The 12,513-nt window shown below is 40.4% G+C and overlaps 1 protein-coding gene across 1 annotated transcript in view; it reads left to right on the top strand.

The window, feature by feature from the left end:
• The first annotated feature begins 4,023 nt into the window (after positions 1-4,023).
• The window catches only part of LOC135701035 (calcineurin subunit B type 2), a 31,247-nt gene continuing 22,757 nt past the window's right edge, over positions 4,024-12,513 (top strand). The window contains exons 1-2 of the mRNA XM_065221744.1: positions 4,024-4,232; positions 4,470-4,509. Coding sequence (XP_065077816.1) covers positions 4,230-4,232; positions 4,470-4,509 — 43 coding nt within the window. The 5' untranslated portion in view covers positions 4,024-4,229. The remainder of the gene's footprint in view (positions 4,233-4,469; positions 4,510-12,513) is intronic.

The raw sequence follows: 12,513 nt of genomic DNA on the forward strand, positions 1-12,513 counted from the left end.
ACAGGGCCAAAAGAGGTTGACCTGCAAGGACCCTTACAGGATACCTTGGACAATTTGTCTACTTGGGCTATTCAGCTAGGTATCGAATTCTCCACGGAGAAAACTGAGTTGGTCGTTTTTTCTAGGAAGCATAGCCCAGCACAACCGAAGCTTCAACTTTTGGGTAAACCGATCACTCATTCCATGTCTTTTAAATATCTCGGGGTCTGGTTCGATTCCAAATGCACCTGGAGATCCCACATTGAGTATCTGAGACGAAAATGCCTACTAAGGATCAATTACCGATCAATTACCGGAACGTGGTGGGGAGCCCATCCACAAGATCTTCTGACGTTGTACCGGACAACGATTTTATCGGTTTTAGAGTACGGTAGTTTTTGCTTCCAGTCGGCAGCTAAAACGCACATCATCAAGCTGGAACGGATCCAGTATCGTTGTCTTCGTATCGCGTTAGGATGCATGCACTCGACTCATACTATGAGTCTCGAAGTGCTGGCGGGCATGTTGCCACTATCCGTCCGTTTTTCAGAGTTATCTCTGAGGCTCCTCACCCGTTGCGAAGTAATGAACCCACTGGTGATCGAAAACTTTGAGAAGCTTCTGGAGCTAAATCCTCAAACATGTTTTATGACTTCGTACTACCTATATTTAACACAGGATGTCAGCCCTTCAAGAAATATTCCCAATCGTGTAGTCTTCTCCGATTTTGGCAATTCAGTGAATTTTGATTTATCTATGACGCAGGAAATCCGTGGAATTCCAGAGCATCATCGTCCTATGATTGCTCCGTCATTATAATCTGCAAAGTTTGGCCATGTTGATTCTGCAAGAACGTTTTTCACAGATGGATCTCTAATAGAGGAGTCCGCTGGTTTTGGTGTATTTAATGAATTTCATAGCGCCTCTCGAAAACTTGAAGCTCCTTGTTCTGTGTATGTGGCTGAACTGGCAGCAATTCACTACACTTTGGAAACTATTGCTTCACTTCTTCCAGACCACTACTTTATTTTTACGGATAGTCTCAGTTCTGTCGAGGCTATCCGTTCCATTAGGCCGGTAAGGCACTTCTCGTATTTTCTCTTGAAAATACGAGAACTGCTTAGTGCTTTATCCGTGCGCTCTTTCATCATCACCTTCGGGTGGGTCCCTTCGCATTGCTCAATTTTGGGATTCACTTGCGAAGGTGGGCGCCATGGAAGGCGACATTTATGATCGACAGATCGCCTATAGTGAATTTTTCTGTATTTATCGTCAGCAGTCGCTCGTTAGCTGGGAACATCAATGGAGTGAAGGGAGCTTGGGACGATGGCTACATTCAATTATCCCTAAGGTGTCGAAGTTTGCATGGTTCAAAGGGTAGGACTTGAGTCGAGACTTCATACGCGTGATGTCTCGTCTCATGTCCAATCACTATTGTCTAAACGCTCACTTGTTCCGTGTGGGGTTGGGAGACAGCAATCTCTGTGAATGTGGACAAGGTTACCAGGACGCTGATCACATCCTTTGGTCTTGTGTGGAGTATCGTGGAGTCAGATCACATTTTTATGATTCCCTTCGGGCTCGAGGTAGACAACCTAATGTTCCAGTTCGGGATATTTTGGCTAGACGCGATCTGGAGTTTATGAAACTCATATATGTTTACTTTAAGGATATTAACCTTAGATTGTAAGTTTGATTAGCCTTGTGTTTAGTTTGTGTTTTGTACGTCTGGAGTTTTTTTTTCAATGTTTGTCATCAATTCATCTTGAAGAATAGAAATAATTTCATGCTTTAGGATTAATTAAATAGTTGTATCGTAAACCACATTTTTTTTTTTTAAACATGGGAAAAACATTTATTTATTTATTTCGTCAACCAACGTAGACTAGTACAATTAATACAGTTTTGCTTTCTTAAATATATATTTATATAAAAAAGTAGTGTCAGCTTTCTTGTCTTTTCTTTTATGAGTTGTTATTTCTTATGGAATAAAAATATTGCTTTAGTTTATGCCAAGACATTGTAAAGTCAATGGTTTCGCAGTGTTTATTGTAACAGGCCATCATGCGGTTTAATGGCCCATATTTTGCATAATTTGTGCGATGATGTTTTATGGCAAATAAATTTCGATTTCGGAGTTGCCGAGTGGGTCATGGAAATTTAATTTTGATAAAAGTTCTGTTGAGTCAATTCGCTGCGAAACGATATCATTTACAAATGAAACCATTGCATATTCACGACGCTCTTTTAATGTTTGTATGTTTATAAGCATGCAGCGTGCTTCATATGATGGAAGAGGAAATGAAGTCCAACCTAATTTACGAAGAGCGTATAATAGAAATTATTTTTGTACTGATTCTAATCTTTCTTCGTGCGTGATTGAAAATGGAGACCATACAATACTGCAATATTCCAGTATTGACCTCACATAGGCAATATATAGTGTTTTAATTGTGTAAGCACAGACAAACAGACATAACACATTGAATATTTCTCACTGTAAAACATCGTCGCTAAAACATTACCGCCATCTGTTGAGTACACTGTGGTGGGTAGTACGCTGAACAGATGGCGGTAGTGTGTAAACGTCAAACGCAAGGGAATTGACTATGCGCGCCACAGGTGGGGGTACTACCAACTATGATACTTTAAAATTGACCGTTAAATGCATGTTCGATGAACAACTTGCGTGTTATGTCTGTTTGTCTGTGGTGTAAGGGTCCTGAAAGTTATAGCAAAAGCGCTTGATAAAGCCTAGCATGTTATTTGCCCTGTGAATAATTGTATTGTAATGGTCTATGAAAGTTAGCTTAGAGTCTAAGATAATTCCTAAATCCCTAACTCTTTCACATTTGTCTACAGTTTGATTTCCTAATGCAATTGAAATATTTGAAGTTGTTCTTTTTCTACTAAATGACCGTTACATTTTTTTACATTCAATTCTAGTAGACTTTTTTTGCACCATATGTAGAATATGTGTATTTCATTCCGGAATATATTGATGTCTTCTTCATTTCTTATTTCCAAAAAGAGCTTCATGTCGTCGGCATAAATAAGCAATTTAAGTTTTTTGAGAATGTAAGATATGTCGTTTACGTATAGAATAAAAAGGAGAGGTCCCAAATGAGAGCCTTGGGGGACGCCTGAAGTGACTTGAATTGGGCTCGATTTCTTTCCGTTGAATTTAATTATTTGTTGGCGGTTAGTTAAATATGATTCAAGCCATTTCAGGAGCCCTGATTTAATTCCAATTTTTTGCAGTTTAAAGAGTAACATTGGTATGTCAATGCGGTCAAATGCCTTGCTAAAGTCTGTATAGAGAGCTTCTACGTGGTTTCCATTATCCATTGCATTCAATGAATAGTCTATAAATTCAAGTAAGTTGGTCGAGGTCGAACGACCATTGAAAAAGCCGTGTTGCATGTCAGTAATTCTATTTTTGATTTGGAGAAATAATTTTTCGTTGATAATTGACTCGAAAATCTTAGGAATGCAAGAGATAATGGCTATACCACGATAATTACGTACGTCAGATTTTCGACCAGCCTCCTTCTTCCCTTTTCCCATCCAAAAAATTGTAAATCTCCACTAACCTCGAGACGACCGCTAGTACTCGGTCCAGTTCCTTTAACTTTAAATATAAGACAGTAATAATGTATAACGCAAAGGATAACTCGGCTCTGTAAAGTTTATTCGATTGAGCCTGTACAAATAAAGTAATTACAAAAAAAAAAAAATTAAAGCTCATCGTAACCGTTAGTGATTGTTTAATAAATTTATTTGTCATGAACTGCCCCGTGTCCATCACCATGCATAATTTTAACGGTACATTCAAAATCTTTCTCCCTACTATCACTCTACCAGCAGATCCCTCCCAATGAAAAATACATCTACGGCGGCTAATTTTGGAGATGTACTGCGCAAGCTCACATCCCACGGAGCCATATATAAACTTTTGAACTGCTGTTGTATATTGAATCATTCGATTGTATGGCTTGAAAGTAGCTCAAAAATTGGTCTCGAGGCAGCAGTCACGTTAGTATTGGTAAACGTCGATTGACAGAGTGAAAAGAAGGGAATTATTTTCAGATCCTACCCATCAGTCAAAAAATATAGACAGCAAAGTGTAGTGAAAATCCGAAGATCTCAAAGTTTGTGTTTTTGGAAAGTGAATAAAAACTCGCATTTCTGTACTGTGCCATACGCAGGTGTGTTCTTGGAGTTAATTCGAAGATCCAACTAGAGTCAAAATGGTAAGTGAGGTGGTTTCTGTTTAAAAAAAAGCCAGCTTTCAGTTGTGAGTACGAATATCTACGCCAGCGAAGGAGATTTTTTTTTCGCACTGGCTCCTATTAGTATGTCACCAATGATTTCGGTCTGCAGCAGGCCTTCGACGGCGCACGTACTAGGTCAATACAGTATATTGGCCTATATTCGGCGCTCGATGCATGATGAGACAATTGATCTATTGTTTTCTCGCACATTTTCAGGGAAATGAAACATCCTTGCCCATGGAATTATGCTCAAACTGTAAGTATCCTGGTATCGTGTCTGGCATGAAAATGCACAAAACTCCGTTTATGGGAGGCACGGCTCTAGTATGGCACCTGGCGCAAATATGTTGTTACCATGACACTCTAACCACCCGAAGGTCATTAGTAGGAGGATTAGCATCGAGATTTATGTGATAATTGGCATGGCTAAGCACAGATCGATACTACAAATCTCTCAGAAATTGTAGCTACTGGAGCAGTAAAGTGTAGAGTTCTGTGCAAGCGATTGTCAAAATTATCGATTTTCTCTAGCTTTCGATGGAAGAAGAGTTGCTAGAGTGAAAACTCTTATCGTCGGAGTGTGTTGTGGAGCTCTTCGAAAATGATGACTATGAAAATCGAACATAGTGCAGCCTACCTATCGATGGCAACGTGACAAATATTGCCAAACATTCCTCTTGAAAGAGAACGTTTGTTTTCCTTATCTCGAATTCCTAATTTCCTACTGCATTGCATTATATACTGCTGGCATGGGTGCTACTTTTCTGCGCAGCATTTGTTCGGCGCGATCGTTTGCGAGGAAGATTTCATCTATGTTGTGCCGTGCTTCGTTCGTTTCGGTATGAATATATAGCCTACCCTACCGTATCAGAATGATGTTAGCAGCTGAGGTAAATGTTTACACTGTTGCAGACCCGCCGTGTCATACTGAGCTAAACTCGGTAACAAATGATAACAGGTAGTTAAAAATATGAACTTGGGATCCTATTATTGAATTTAGTATTGCTAATCTATTTTCGATTGACTTTTAAGATGTGTACGAGTATGAGCTCGATGCAATGGGTAAAACTTAGCTCAATTTCATGTTAACAATGTTGCATTTCCTGTGGTTATAACAGTATAGTGACTAAATTGATATCAATAATTAAATTGGAATTCAATAGGATAGTAATTAAACATTAGACTAATGATAAAATATAAAAATTTTGATCCGCAGTTCGCTACCAGTTTCACACGGAGTTCAGAGCTTCTTCCAAAAACTTGAGCTCATTCGGTTGGAAACTGATTTTGCGCTAACCGTTTGAAGTTTGTATGGCAATTACTATAAGAAAACTAAACTAAACCTTTCACCTTTTTGCTCTGATTAAAAAAAAAAGTTAAGGGTTGTCAGAAGCATGACCGCATTATTGACGTTGAACTAGTTCCGTTGTGCATGAGAAAGCCTCGTACTGCGCTTCGATAAGGTTTACGATCTGATCAGGGACTCCCTTGCGTCTCAGAGCGGCCCACAAGTTTTCGTGGCTTAGTCGGTCGGAAGCTTTTTCGTAGTCAATGAATACCAAGTACAGGGACTCTTGGAACTCATTGACCTGCTCCAAGATGATGCGGAGCGTGACAATATGGTCCACACAGGATCTTCCAGCACGGAATCCTGCCTGCTGTCGTCGGAGAGTCACGTCGATCTTCTTCTGTATCCGATTGAGGATAACATTACACAGAACTTTGAGAACAATACACAGTAACATAATGCCTCGCCAGTTGTCGCATACAGTTGGATCCCCCTTCTTGGGGACTTTTACCAAGACGCCCTGCGGTGTCCCAGATATTGACGAATAGTTTGTGAACATTTGTGAAGATAGCATGGGGTCAGCTTTGAGCATCTCTGCTGATATGCGATCGACCCCCGGGGCTTTGTTGGACTTCATACTTCGGACGGCTGCTTCTATCCCTGCAATGATGGAGCTTCAGTGTTGACGCGAGTAACGCGCCTCACCCTTGGCGGATCATGCCGAGATGTTGATGTTTGGTTGACCGTTGAAACTTCTAGAAGTTGTTCAAAGTGCTCAAATCAACGTTTCAACTGGTCAGTGGGGTCGGTGAGCAACTGACCAGTCGCGTCTTTCACAGGCATCCTTGGGTTCATCTTTGCCCCGCTCAGGCGTCGTGAAACATCATAGAGGAGGCGGATATCGCCAGTTGCTGCGGCTTCCTCCCCTTCATCAGCCAGGGGGTCCACCCACGCTCGCGTGTCCCGTATACAAGAACGCTTAAATTCCCTCTCTAGAGCCGAATACCGCTGACGGGCCTCGTTCTTGGCTCCTCGGGTCCTTGCTCGCTCTATCGCGGCTTTTGCTTCTCTCCGCTCCTCGATCTTCCTCCAGGTTTCATCGGTGATCTACTCCATCCCCTGAGTGCGCTGCTCACCCAGGTTGTTCTCGCTTGTTTCAATAAAGGCATTCTTAATGCTCGTCCACTGTTCTTCTAAGCTGCCACCTTCCGGAATATTAGCTGCGCGAGCCTGGAGCTCTTCGACGAACGATCTCTTCACTGCTGGGCAAGGTTGCAAAGACTCATTTCAGCTAAAATAATGTTTTTCGGAATAATAAAACCAAAAGATGGTATGATGGCATGTTTTACTTGTAACTTACAAGAAGAGGTTACAAAGTATGCGTTGGAAACATAAAACCTGTAAATTTTGCTTTCTATGAGTCACAATCAGCGATTTGCTGATCGCTGAGTGAGTGAGTGAGTGAGTGAGTGAGTGAGTGAGTGAGTTTGTGAAAAATCGCTGATTGTGACTCTCATGAAGTGAAATAAACAGGTTTAATATATCAAACACATTCTTTGCAACCTCTTCTTGTATCCTACCAATTCAAAATTTGATCATGGCATCTAATTATTTCATAATTTAGAAAAACATTGTTTTAGCTGAAATGAGTCTTTGCAACCTTGCTGCTGGGTCTTCTAGTCGGCGTGTGTTGAATCGCCGCCCGAGTCTCTCCTCCCGCCGTTGAACCCGCGCAATGCGTAGGTGGATCTCACCGACCACGAGATGATGGTCAGACGCGGGAGACCCATGTGACTTTATGCACTGGGCGATGGGGGAAGAGCGAACCCCCGATCACCATGTCGTTGTTGCCACAAAACTCTGCAAGCAGCTCGCCGTTCTCGCTCATATCTCCGAGACCATGGCGTCCCATAATGCGCTCATAGTCCGAGTTGTCGAAGTCGATCTTCGCATTGAAGTCGCCTGTGTAGATCTTGATATCACCTCTTGGAGTCATATCCACGACAGCATTCAGTTGACTGTAAAAGTTCTCTTTGTCCTGCAATTCGGCAGCATCGGTTGGCGCATAACATTGGATTATGGTAAGGTTTCGGACCCGTGCTCTGAATCTGGCAACGATTATTCTCTCATTGATAGGTTCCCATTTGATGAGCGCAGCCTGTGCTTGGGCGCTAAGCAGAAAGCCAACTCCATGATGTTGCGGAGCGGTTTCACCTCGCATACCAGAATATAAAAGTACCTGTCCCGAAGGCAGTACGTACATTCCATGTTCCAATTCTTGTCCGTTGTTTAGCGCTAAAAGTCGTTGCCATAAAATCAGTTCGTAATCTTTCACTATAGGTTTCTGTAACAATTTGAAGGTTTTGGAGACAGTAGACGAAGGTCTTCTATCCGTCGTGATGGGACTGCCATCTTGGGTATTGCTTTCGGGGAGAAGCGTTTCGTATTCAGCCGCTGGATGCCAGTCAGACGCTGTTTGAGCCGCCCCTAACATGGAGAACAGACGCTCGGGTTTTGTAAACCACATACAAACGATAGCAAACCGAAACAAATTATGATGTCAACATCAAATTGAAATCATAATTTGATTTCAGTGCAAGCAATTGACACATTTGACAACACATTTTGTTTTCATTTTACTGTACTTTTGCTCTCTCTCTCTCTCTCTCTCTCTCTCTTGAATACGTTGCTGCAGTTTTGTTTTTATTGTCTTTGTGGAACATCAAATTAAATACTCGTTTTGTTATCATCATGAAAAATGAACATCAAATTGAGTTTTCAGTTTGCTTTCACTGACAACAAAATAAGTTTTCTATTTTATGTCACAGGAAGATATTTTTGCTCTCGATTTTGATATTTTCAACGTTAAATCGATCAAAACGACAGCAACCTGAGTAATCATTCTCAGCAACATCACAACATCAAATTTAGTTTTCAATTTGATCTCGGAGTTTGCTCGGGAAGTATCTTTTAACACTCCGAATACGGTGGGTAAAATACTTTACGCCGACTACGAAGCCTCCGAAAAACGTGTAACGGCAAGTTTGCAATGACATAACTTAGCCATTTCTTGATGAATTTCAAAAATTGTGGTACCTCTAGAATTCCTAGGCTCTGAAGATTATTTTAATTGCAGAAATGTTGAAAGTAGAGTCGTCTACTTTTTTTTAAAAGGGAAAAGAGTCGTTTTTTTAAAGGTGTGTTTATGGGTTTTGCAAGTGGCTTAATATCCATAATTTAGATTAATGGGCACACATGTTCATAATTAGCCAGAATACAGTCATGGTTCCTATATATGAAACCAAGAGATAACGGAACGGTCCTTGAAAGATTCGGAACATCCGTAAAAGTGGTCTATCCATAAACCCCTGATCCTAGAACTCCGCGATTTTTTCTAAAACATTAGGAACTGTGATATAAGAAAGAATTTGGGTTCATGACATAAACATGGACCCGGATGGCCATCGGACCGTCCTCCGGAAGATCCTGAACATCCGTAAAAGTGTTCAATCTATGTTTTTTTTTTCGAAAACAGTTGGAAATGTCATATATAAATTAATTAGGGGTCATGACATAAACATGTACCTAGAAGGCCATGGGACCCTCCTCCGAAAGATCTGAAACATCCTTAAACATGCTCAATCAATGAAACTGATCCTAGAACTCCGCGTTTTTTTTTTCGAAAGCATTGAGAACTGTGATATAAGAAAGAATTTAGAGTCATGACATAAACATGGACCTGTATGGCCATAAGACCGTTCTCCGGAAGATTCAGAACATCCGTAAAAGTGGTCAATTCATGAAATTGATAAATAATAGCGAACGTTGTTATTCAATAAATTGAAAGTTCAATTTAATTGTTTTATAGTAACATATGTTAAGCGCACATTAAACCCAACCAAAAGACACAGTGTTATTTTTAAATTTGCAGTTGTTATGGTAACTTTTTCATAACTTTTATTAATCTTTGTCCACTTTTTTTGATTTCCATGAACTCACATATAACGTCAGATACGGACAAGCCCGAGGGGGAGGACGGTACTCACCTCTCAAATTTTCTTTTACTCAGAGTTGCTTAGGGTTACTCTGGTTTGCTTCTGGGATCTGATCTAATTTGCGACGAAAACAGAATTAGTAGGGCATACAGTTTTGTGTGGGGCCTCATAGCCTAATCAGTAAAGGTATGGTATTACCACAGACAAACAGACATAACACTCACAATCACATTCATCGCAAATAATCTTTTAGTTGGGAATGTGCTTGTATTTGTCATGGTGGCGCCACTGAAGCATTGAGCAAGCCACCACATTTTGAACTTATCAGTGATGCCAGTTCTTTTTCATGTCTAGTTAGTAAATGTCAGCTCTTGAAAATGATAAGTGATCAAGGCATCCCATTGGAGACACATACCACATCTGACGAATACAGAAAAAAGTTGTTGAATAACTGCTGCACATTAGTTATTCCGTTCCTAATATTACGTTGTTAGATGTACACAGAATTCGAGAACAAATTATGTTGATGACTGTAATATTCTATCAATTTTTACCAGTTATTGATGTTCAATACTTCACCATGAATATCATTGATTGATACATTTTTTCTCTGTACACATTGAAGTGATGAGCGGTGGTAGAAAGGGCACTAATAATTGATGCATTACCTCGTTTAAAAACTTGTTTCCAGCCAAATAAAAAGCTCACTAAGCAAACAAAACAAATCCCTAAAAAAAAAATCTTTGTTTCTGAGAATTTTTCCTACGGATCCGTATTACTGCAGAATTCAATCAATTCTATAGATGTTCGGAAAATTTCGTAGAACCGACATCACTGACTTCCATCTGTTTTGTTTTTATTCAACACAGCTGACGCGTTGACAGAACAAGGAAAAGCAACTAGTAAAAAATTGCATGCACGAGGGATGCTCCGGTTGCAAAACATTGCTAGGGAATGTAGATGATAGATGGTGCTAGTGCGCATGCAAAATACGCTTGACGATATTTTTGAAGAATTTTCTTCTAAGAGTTATGTCTGTTTGTCTGTGGTATTACCAAGCCGGAGGCGGCGGGTTCGATTCCCGGTTCGGTCGAGGGAATCTTTTCGGGTTGAAAATTTTCTCGACTTCCCTGGGCATAGAGTATCATTGTGCTTGCCACACAATATACAAATTCATGCATTGGTATTGGCATCGAAAGCTCTCAATTAATAACTGTAGAAGTGCATTTAGAACACAATAACCTAATATGCACTAAGCAATACGCTTGAAATGCGAATAAGAAGAAGAAGTAGTTTTGAAATCTGACCATGTAAACGTTAGTTAGGATGCAATATTTAGGGTTCATGGAATCCATCCACTTCGCGTGTTCACTGGCACTTGCCATCCAGAAGTCATACAGATGTGAAAATTTAATGAGATGCTTGCATCTTTGCAGCAGATTTGTAGATTAATATTTTGAACTTTGTTCGTATTTCCGTGAAAATCAGTCAATGGTGTCCTTAATAAGGAAATGATTTCGTTTTCTACCAGTTCACAGAGGTTTTGGCTATTTTCTCACAGTGGCGATTGCTTTCTGCAGGACATTTTTCGTTTTGCAATGGTAATGAAATTGACCAGGATCTTGCCACCGTAATACTACTGAGCGTCCAGATGCTTAGAGTACGCGAATAGATATTCCCTTCCGGCTACCAACTCCGGTGAGGACATGTACTGCAGGATAAGTCCTACGAGGCTCTCTGTTGCAGGAACAGGAAAATACATTCACGAGTTTAAACGAACAAGCATATCTTCACACACGCCCCCTCCTAACACCATTTATGTAGTATTTAGTCCAAATTCTGAAAAATGAACAATCGAGGTAATAAAATCGTTCATCAGAGAGCAAGAGAGCTACTTTGGATTGATCTGTCTGGACAAACCAATAAAAGCAATAAATTAAAGTTTAGCATTAGCATGTTTGACCGCCCACGGTTGCTACTCTGTTATTTCCAGACCAGCTGTAATTACACAGAGAACCAATAGACGATGCTTGGGACTAGCAATCATCCTCAATGTGTAAAAACTGGTGATCTCAAACTAGGCAATACCAGCGCCGGTCGCGCCCGTACACAGATCAAGAAAGGAAGGGGTAGGAATGTGTTGAAATGACACTCGCTTTGATGGAAGCCGAGAACACCTCTGCACTTCCACGAGGAATCACTGGGATATTGGATAATAGGGTTGGGTTTGCAGCAGGGTTCGTTTCGGTAAACGATAAACTGAATTGATGTCCTATCGATCATATAACGCGAAGGAGCTTGGGATTGAACCCACGGTCTTCTGTTCAGTAAGCAAAAACGTTTGCCACTAGGCGGACGAGCTTCTTTTTAATCATCGAGTTGCTGTTATTACCATGTAGTCATGTTAACAAATAAAACGATTGACGAATCTTGAATGTGGATGGGCTTGATATTAGACTCCATGTAGTCATGTTAACAAATAAAACGATTGACGAATCTTGAATGTGGATGGGCTTGATATTAGACTCATGATGTTCTGCTTAGTAAGCAAAAACGGTTGCTCTAAGGCCACCGAACCCCTCATATCACATTATACCGTTACTCAAATTGTTATAACTATTCAAACCCGGCACCGACGACAACGGAAAGTTTTACAAAATACTCGATAAACAAGCGATCTTACCATACATTTTTAATATGAAATGACCTAAGACCGCGTTTTTTTGCTCAGTATTCACTGCAACCAACGATCTTTTAAATCATGAAACTAAAAGCTACGAAAGAGTACTTAGACCTTCATTAAGTTCCACTTTCATGCGACGTTCAATGTTTCGATTAAATGTTGCTCTTTACGCATGGTTCAGGTAATCATAACAAGCTATGACCGACGTGACGATTGTTTAAGCCCTGGTTAAACAAGCTATTCAAATGAAATTACGTTCTCGAATTTCAGTTGGTATGTAATGAACAACAGAAA

The sequence above is a fragment of the Ochlerotatus camptorhynchus genome, unplaced genomic scaffold (genome assembly GCF_037179485.1).
Source record: "Ochlerotatus camptorhynchus isolate MF236.1 unplaced genomic scaffold, CSIRO-AGI_Acam_v1.1 ptg000147l, whole genome shotgun sequence".
Taxonomy (NCBI): Eukaryota; Metazoa; Arthropoda; class Insecta; order Diptera; family Culicidae; genus Ochlerotatus; species Ochlerotatus camptorhynchus.